This window comes from Trachurus japonicus, chromosome 11, assembly GCF_045865225.1.
Source record: "Trachurus japonicus isolate A0001 chromosome 11, Traja_1.0".
NCBI classification, from domain to species: Eukaryota; Metazoa; Chordata; class Actinopteri; order Carangiformes; family Carangidae; genus Trachurus; species Trachurus japonicus.
The window spans coordinates 26,371,250-26,380,591 of NC_140917.1; the positions used below are offsets into that span (position 1 = coordinate 26,371,250).

Here is a 9,342-nt window from a genome sequence, read left to right on the forward strand (position 1 = left end):
ACGCATTGTGAGAGAGATGAAAAAATCATGTGTAGTGTCATTTGTGGCTGAAAAGAGCATGTCATGAAAATGTTGTATTTTGTAGTAAAGTAATAGCACACTGATCCCAATCGAGCCACATGGTTTAATATATTAAAAATAACATAGATATAATTTGCCTGAGTCCTATCAAAGCTGTAGGAGGGGTAGTGAGGTGTAATTTGATTAGGTAGATAAATAATAAGAAAATAAAGAAGAAACACGCAGGATAACAATACTGCCTCGGAGGGTTAGCCCTGTGTCACTAACAAGAGTGAGTGAGAATATGTAAAGGCTAAAACAATACTTTATTAATGAATTCCCATTGTTTATACATTTACACTGCAGTGTAACAATTGAGCCAACTGAACAATTATCCCTTGTATAAATGTTAACGGTGCAGCTCACATTTCTTATCACAAGTCCAACTTCAATATGAGGCTGGCGAGACATCAGGTGATGGGGTCTACATGCATGATACGGGCAGTAGCACATCAGCCTCATCTAGCAACTAGAAATGCAAGATGTCAGGTCGGAAGCAGAGGGAGTAACTCCTAGAGGGCCAGCATACGGAAGGCAAACGCAAGTGCCAGTCTCACAGAAACCTCCAAGATGAGGAAAAAGAAAAGATGTGGAGTTCACTTCAGTCCTGGTGTTGACTGTAACTTAGAAGAACGACCCACTGCTAAAAGCGTGGTACTAAAAGTCAAAAGGAAGATATGTACCGTGCGTAGTTGCCACTTAGAGGGATGGGCGCCTCCCTCGTTTTCACCCCAGCATTACAAGTCTGTGGGTCTTCTCGATCACGTGACGACCGAAGCTGGATGGGAGAGGTTTTTGGTGTTCAAAGGCAAAAAAAGTAATACTACAAGTTAACTGCCAGGAGGCCGAGAGCACCGTAAAGCTACGGTTGTTAGTCGAGCTCCAAGTCCGACTGAGACGCTGCCTTCTTTTTCTTTTTCCTGCCGTGTTTCTTGTGCTTCTTTTTCCTCTTCTTCTTGGATTTGTCCTGTGAACACAGCGATTCACAGTTAGCAGGAGACGCTTTTTGCTTTGCATGAAGCTCCTCCATAATGCAGTCAACTTGTCATAGTTGTGAATTTCAATCTACACCTGACATATTTTACCTCAACTTAATCATACCAAATATTATTCTTGCACCCCAGCTGTATTACATCCAACTAAAATCTCATTTGTGCTGTGTTACTTTTAAAGGTAACTTAAGTACATTACTCACTGTGATTTTCTCCTTTTCCTCACTGCTTCTCTTTTTCTTCTTGGCATCTCCCTGTGGGTGGGAAAAGTTGAAATGAGACTATGAAAAGAGGGAAGTAAGTCTTGAGCTGTTTTCCAGAATCACATTTCATGTATAATTATTTCACAATAACGGCATTTCTGCAAGCTTTTGCAACAGATCCAACAGACAAAACTGGCAGGGTAATCAATTTCTGCACCAGAAGAACTAAATCAAGCTGTTGTGGCAAACACTGTCCTTTCAAAAACACCGGGGCACGTATTCACAAAGACCCTCAGAGTCCTCCAGAGAGCTCCTAACTCAATCCCAAGCAAGGAATTTTACTTAAGAGTGATTTAGGAAGTTGCTGAAAGCAAGTGAGCAGGAGGGGAAAGAAACTTTTATCTTCGTGGGAAGGTGTGGTTGACCCCGTTGCTAGGTATGACTCATTCTTTTTTAAGCAAAAAGATCACAGATCTTAGATTGTATTAAGACTGAAAATAATTCTATGTCAAGAACAACTTAAAGTTAAAAAAAATGTTAGTCAGACTTTAAAAGAAGCTGCAATTTGTTTGAACATGCAGACTTGTGCAGAGTTCACATGACGATAGTTATTAGCTCTATTTGGTTATGTTTAATTGATATGCTGGTCATTTCACTAGTTAATCTTTTTTCATATTAATGGGTGATACCAACTGTTACCAATTTCGGACATTTCTGGACAGTGGTGAAGCGCTGTGTGTTGGCAGAATGAACCAAACCAGCAGAATTCGAAGAATTCTCAGATTTTTCTTGGAATTACGTCACTAAGAGCAACGCTTAGTATGAGGAAATCTTTGTGAATATGGGCCTGGTCAACTAATCTATTTCCCCACAATGACCCACTGACAAGACAAAATCAATACAAAACAGTAATAACTAACACGTTTCCAGTCATCTACATTTATAGCAACATTTTAACTGTTTGGCAAACATGAGGTGGTGGCTGATAAAGCGGACGACGGGTTTAGAAGGAAATATAGCCGATATTTACAGTCATTTCACTCAGGACATGAAGAGACATTGTTTGTTTTTTTTTGTTTTTTTAGCCTCAGCACATGAGGCAGGTGCTCTACCAACTGAGCTAAACACCGCCCCAGAGACATATTTGGAGAGCTACGCAAAGCTGTTGGTGGCTTGGCGTGGCCACTGCCACATAAGGCTAAGGCTACAAATGTAGACGGTGGTGGTTTACATTACAATACAATCACTCCAGGTGCTGCCTGCAGACAGAAACAGTCTATCCCAACAGTTCAACCTGAGATCATGACACCACCTTGATGCAGGCCGACTGTTCCGTCACACACCAGCAGTCTTTGGTGACCAAGCGTTTGCATTAGAGATGAGAAAAATGATTAAAGTATTTGAATATTATCTAACCAACTCTCCCTGAGGACGCACAGAACATCTGGACGAGCGTGAGAGCGAGAAAAGAAAAAGACGTGATTTTGTTTTGTGTTTGGTCTCGTAGTTCAGTACACAGGTGTGACATCCAGAAGTTAATCTGTAACCACTGTGTCAGTTTATAGGGCCAATCATACACTTTTATGCTCACCATGAATATACTTGTCAGACACAGGACTCAAACCATCAACAATAATGCTTTTTTTTGTATTTAAAACCAAACCAACTAAAATATTAAATGTTTTGTCGACTAAATCTAGACTGAAATCTTTCATTAAAGGGATAGTTCACCCAAAATTCAAATTTCACTCATCTACTCACCCTCATGTCGACTAAGGGCTGGGAGAATTTTCAGAGTCCTCCGTGCCTTCTCAGAGTTACGGGGGGGTCCGCACAGCAGTATTTGTCCATATAATGGTTGTGAATGGTGCTCACTTTTCTTCGTCCAAAAAGACACACCAAAAAACATCCAAATACCTCCATAGTGCTCGTCTGTAATGTCCCTCTTGTATTGAAGCCCCGACATGAGAAATTGTTCCGCCGGTCAGTGCAAATCACGCAAGATTTGCGCAGGAAGAGCAGTGAACTGAGACACTGGGAGCTTCTGCTACAAACAAGCTTAAAATATAGACTTATTTAATTTTTTTTCGGAACAATTTCTCGTGTTGGGGCTTCAATACAAGAGGGACATTACAGACGAGCTGTGTGGAGGTATTTGGATGTTTTTTGGTGTGTCTTTTTGGACGAAGAAAAGTGGTATCCATTCACAACCATTATATGGACAAATACTCCCCGTAACTCAGAGAAGGCACGGAGGACTCTGAAAATTCTCACAGCTCTTAGTTGACATGAGGGTGAGGAGATAATGAGTGAAATTTGAATTTTGGGTGAACTATCCCTTTAAATATCTTAGGGATGCAGTTGACTAAATCTGATTACGACAGCATCTAATTTATCCCCCTGTAATTTGAATTAAAAGAGGAACAAAGAGATAAAAGAGGAACAAACATGGAAAAAATAGTAGAAGGTGGCACAGTAACTGACAGTGGAGGGAGTTCATGTCAACTGATGTATTTATGGCCAATGAAACATCTGCCATACTTGTAATTCAATAAATATTTGTCACGAATGGTGACAACAACTACATGTGACAAATACTTACTAGCTCTTCCCCTTCAGAGTCTACAGACGACTCTGAGGACGAGTCCTTATAACCTCGCTCTGCCTTCCTTTTTCTTCTGCGGCTCTTGTCATCCTAAAAGATGAGATTTGCAAAGAGGAGAGAAAATGATATAATTCAGAGCTTGCAAAGTCCAGCAAAATGATAACCACCGAGAAGTGAGTAACTAAACAAGTGCAAATTACCTTATCTTTGTCCACTTCTTCCTTGATCTTCTTCTTTTTCTTCTTGGAAAAAAGAAACAATGTTCAGACGAAAACACAAAATAACTGTGTAACTGCACATTTTCACTATCAGCATTTCTACTCAAGAGAACTTAAAAATTGATGCTATAACAAAAAAAAAAGCCAAACCTTGCTGTCAGCATCTGATTCCTCCTCTGAGCTGTCTGATGCTCTCCTGGCTGACGACTTCTTTCTCTTCCGTTTTTTCTTCACACTCTTCTTGTCATCCTGTACACATATTCAGAAATACAATCAAACGGCGTAGTGTACTGCATTTTGTGTCAAATAATCTTATCAAGTTCAGCCACAACAACAGAGCAGCCAATTAAAAATGGATCAGTCTGAGCTGGACAAAGGCCACGTTGTTACCAATCAGTTGCTAAAAGTCAACTCATTTACATCAGACAGACTATCATATCCACCCTGCTGTTCTTTGTATGGGAACTATTCTGCCCTACAACGGAAGAAAGGGGTAACTCCTCAGAGTGCAGTTCTGAGAAAAATGACTTTAAAGTATTTTTCTTGTCCGGTCAACTGTATTGAACTTAGGATTCTGAAAATTGGTCAAATCCTTGCTTTTGCGAGTAGTAGTCTAGCTGTGTAAAAATATTTAAGTCAAACTTAACATTTTACCCTTATTTCAGAGTTACCTCTGTCTGTTTGTGCATTGAGGCAAAATATAAGCTGGCCATACAACGCAAGAAAGGGGTAACTCCCATTGGTTCTAAAATGGTAGTAGCCTGTTGTACAGGAGGGCCTGTTTAAAATTCTATACACAGGAAGAAAAGGGTAACTCATGTTACTGTGTTCTCTCGTTGTTTCCCCACAGCTTTGGGTAGTTCTATACACAGGAAGAAAAGGGTAACTCTAGGTACGGTGTTCTCTTGTTGTTTCACCGCAGTTTTTGGGAGTTACTGTGAAAACCACCCGCAAATATATCCCAAATAAGATAACGTTGAGTCAAGATATTTATCCACATGATGTAGCAGACCTTTAATGTCCCAAAAATGACAAAATCTCATTTTTGACAAAAAATGAGTTACCCCTTTCTTGCGTTGTAGGGCAGTATTCCTGGAAGGAACCAGTAGTGCTACGTCAAACAGAGCAGCTTTGTGTCTTTATTTCAAGAGGACTGTGCCCCCAAATCACAGCTGTTGGATTAAAACTGCATGAGGATCAGTATTATGATAATGCGGGTGATGACAAAGAGGCTGCCCAAATCCCATCCAAACCCCTCCTCTCGCTAACGGTTTACATGTGACACACCCTTCCATTCATAATACACCAAAAACATTAGGACTCTGGTAGCACTTACCTCGTCTTCAGATTCTGAGGCGGAGCTGCTGGAAGAATCAGAACTCGATGAAGAGGAGGAAGATGAAGAATGCTTGACCAAAACACAATGAAAGCAGGGTTCATTAGACTTGAGGGTATTTGCTTGTTCTTACGACCATCTCAAAGAGCAAGGTGGGAGTGTGTGAGATCCTTTTGAAAAGAATACACACTGAACCATGAGGACAACCCGCAGGCAGAGACAGATTTAGTGGCATTAACATTTGGTTTTAAGGTTCAGGTTAAAATGAGTGTGTGTTTAGAGGCTGGGGCATGCATTACGTAAAAAGTGTTCCACTTGGGGATCATAAAAAGTCTGTGTGTGCACATCAGAGAGAGGCAGTACTACGGCCAGCTGAACAGTGGAGGTCTCTCCTCACCCTGTTGGATTTCTTCTTTTCTTTCTTCTTTTTCTAAACACGGATGGAAGAAAAAACATGAGTAAGAGTGGAAGTTTTAAGAATGAGATTGTCAAATGTTCACTGAAGAAGAAATGCCAAACCTCTTTTTTCTCTTTCTTCTCCTCTTTTTCCTTGTCTGTTATCTTTTTGTCTTTCTCTTTGTCCTTGTCTCCTAACACCTTCTCTCGGTGTTTGGCCAGTTCCTTCTTCCATCTCTGAGGGAAAAAAATGTTGTTGTTTTTTTTAGAAAGGATTATCTGCTGTTTTGTCAGTTGTTCTTTGTGTACAGTTACTTTCATCCAAGTACCAAGAGTAAGTCTATAGTTAAAGTAAGTAAATAATTGCCATAAAACATAACTTTTGACATTCGTAGCTTGAAAACAATGTGAGGAAAGATGGTAAACATTAAAAGGTCCACATGTCACGTCTACATGCTACAAACATACCTCGTTCATTTTATCCTCAAAGTCAGCCAGAGCTCGAGAGCCTTTCTTCTTCTTCTCTAACTGCTCCTTTAACTCTTCCCTAAAGAAAATTCAATAAATCAGCTGTAATACAGGTTATTTAGTGAAACATCTTGATTAGGTCTACTACAGCACTTCATTCAACTCCCCTGTACATGTTTAAAAGTGATCCACATTTTCATCAACAGGAATTTACAGTAAAATGACAAAGCAAACAGGATCCACTTGTATTGAAGTGATTTGGGATTGGTGCATTTAACAAATTAAGACTCTTGTGTTTTCCAAGCTGTTTCTGCAATCAGCTAAGTAAAAACAAATTAAAACCCTTTTAACTCAGTGTCGACCTACCTGACATGGTACTATGTGTCAACGTTTCTATTAATATGACATCAAAACACTTTGGTCTTGAGAGGAAACAGTTTGAGTGAGACAAATAATGAATGGAATGTGCCCCCTTGTGGCTCAAATTAGCGACTTTCACTGAGGACAACCCAATTAGCAGAACTACATCAGCTGTGTGACACTTTAAAGTTTTACAAGATGAGATTTGTGGCATCCTGTGAGGTGGGTCGTTCAGTTTACGTCCAGTGAGACAACTGAAAGCTCTGTGCTTGCACTTCATCGTAGTAGTACAGTCTCATTATGGGACAACCAATAAGTGCAAATACAAACATAAAAGGGTTGGATGATAATATTGGACAATGCATCTACAAAATCTTTAATTAAGGGGTGGGGACAATGAATGAGTCATCTAGTCAAATTCTGGCAAAACTCTTTGCTCTCAATCCCGGTTGTAAGAGCACAACTATATTGATCCAAATCATTGAATACAACTCATTTGCACAACACCAAATTTCAATGACACACACAGTCCTCTGGGTCTGATATACTGCGTAAATGAATACATGTGTTAATACATCAAACATAGATCAGAAAACTCCTAATTTATGTCACATTTCAGTTAAAATGCTGAAAAACACTTCCTACAAACACAACTTTACGCCGAATAAAGATGAAACAATTCCATGTATAAAACATTATACTTCTCAGCACATTAGAGTCCACACTCTCAACAAATAATGCATGCACCAATAGGCCACCATTAGTTTTACAGTCTCTCTGCCAGTGTATTTATTATCACTCTTGGACCTGAGATGAGATCTGGCTTTTGATATCTGTCATGCAACCCATGGAGCCTGCTGTAACCAACCAGTGTTTGTAAAGGCAACATCTGGAAAGAATGCAACAATGGGGGAAAACTTCTATGAGAAAGATGTTTGTCAGATTATATGTTAGCAAGTATTTATGTCAGTGTGTGCCACTCAGAGGGTCTGGACTTTACTCACCATGTTGGCCGAGGTCTGCTTAAATAATCTTGTATGGATGGGCCAGCGCTGTTTACCGGCCCCCTGGCTCGTGCAGCGGCAATGGGGTTAATGTAAGCCTGAAACATACCACAGGAAGAGCATTTTAAACACCTGCAATGAAGGTTATTGAAATAAACACTTTTATGGGCCATATATGTTTTTTATATTATAATTTTTTGAAATATATTTTTTCATTTCCACATTTATGTTACAAATAAAAACGTCGATTTGAATAACTTGTATTCATGATTATCATGCAATTGAAAGACATTGTTTATATTGGCATTGGCAAGGTTTGTTTATAAATGGCAGTGGCACAGCCCCCTACTCACTGTACCTGTACATGTTTAATTTATGAACCTGTGTATTATTTTAACGGCTTTATACGTGGCACTAGGCCCAGTTTAACATAAAACACAATTTTATACAATATAGTAGTGGGTCCCTGGGTTGATAAACGTTGAGGACCCCTGATCTAGACAGTAAGATGAAAGAGTGAGTGTAACGTTAACGTGATACAATGTATCTTCACTGTAGGTCTGTAAGTCAACACGTCTGATACATCTTCAGGGAAAATTATGCTTATATAACGTCATATTAGATACCAAATGTATTCCATGCACCGAATAAACAATCCGAAAGGAGAGTATCAAACGGTGACGCTTCTGGGCGATGCATTTAGCCCGATTAATCGATTGGTTATCAGGGAACACATGAAAACAACAAGATAGACAATTTAGCTAAAGCCAAAGCCAAACAACATGGTGACGTTTGTTTACGCCCTTGTTTGGCACTTCAACTTTAGTAAACTGCTGTTGCTGAAGGCTTTGTGTAGCTAAAAGCTCTGACCAACACTGAACAACATCACCAATTCAAAGCATTGGCTTGTAATGCTGTAGGCTAAGGTTAGCATTAGCTGCTTACTGCATAAAGCTAGCCTTTCGATGGTAGCTGCTACATCATGCACCAAGCAGGTCAGACCTACACAGCTACACAACACACCGCTCAGAAAACCTTCAGTTGTATTTCCCAATGATGTATACTACTGCTGGCTCAGGTGACCACTACCTGGGCCTAACACTAGAAAACCTGGCGGAGGTTTACATCAACGTTAGCTCCTGTGCTAACGTTGTTTGTGTTTAGCCTAGCGTTAGCTCGCCTAGCTCCGAGTGTAACCAGCGTATCAACAGTTTATCACGTTTAAACCGTAAAAGCGTCGCATAACTACTCACCACTCGATTGTCCCTTTTGCCCATATCGAGTTAATCATGAGGAGAGGTGTCCAACAGGGAGAACAACCATTAGTGTTACCTTGCTAACATTGACCTAGCCTCAGGCTGAGGTAATGGAGGCTCAAACAGATACTCTTCTTCTTCGGTTCTTTGGATGCGTCTTCTTCTTCTTCGTCCTTTTCTTTGCAGCAGCAGCAGTTTGGGCGGGCTGAGCCAACATGGCGCCACCTTCCGGAGCTGGTACGTTATTGTTTCATGATTGAAGAGATGGAAAGTAAACTTGCCATGTGGCTACAATCATAGCTACATTTCTAATGTTCATTGATATGTACTGTCCCATTTAAATAAAACAAAAACAAACTTAAGATGACAAAATCTGAGCACAAATTGATTGATAAAATATTACCTTATTCAAAAATAATATTTCTGTGCAGGGCCGGCCCAAGC

At 40.0% G+C, this 9,342-nt stretch overlaps 1 protein-coding gene across 2 annotated transcripts; it reads right to left on the reverse strand.

Annotated features, from left to right (window-relative positions):
- Positions 1 to 307: 307 nt before the first annotated feature.
- fam133b (family with sequence similarity 133 member B) lies at positions 308 to 9,055 on the reverse strand. Of its 2 annotated transcripts, none has more exons than XM_085792044.1 (11): positions 8,896 to 9,055; positions 7,643 to 7,740; positions 6,279 to 6,357; positions 5,934 to 6,047; positions 5,812 to 5,844; positions 5,415 to 5,486; positions 4,229 to 4,327; positions 4,061 to 4,099; positions 3,858 to 3,950; positions 1,256 to 1,306; positions 308 to 1,027 (listed from the first exon to the last, which is right to left on the reverse strand). In XM_085792044.1, the coding sequence occupies exons 1-11, from the start codon at positions 8,917 to 8,919 to the stop codon at positions 932 to 934; spliced, it is 798 nt and encodes a 265-aa protein (XP_085648170.1). In that variant the 5' UTR covers positions 8,920 to 9,055; the 3' UTR covers positions 308 to 931. The 2 variants fall into 2 exon arrangements, with proteins under 2 accessions (XP_085648170.1, XP_085648169.1); XM_085792043.1 differs by having other exon boundaries at positions 4,061 to 4,102.
- Between the last annotated feature and the right edge of the window lie 287 nt (positions 9,056 to 9,342).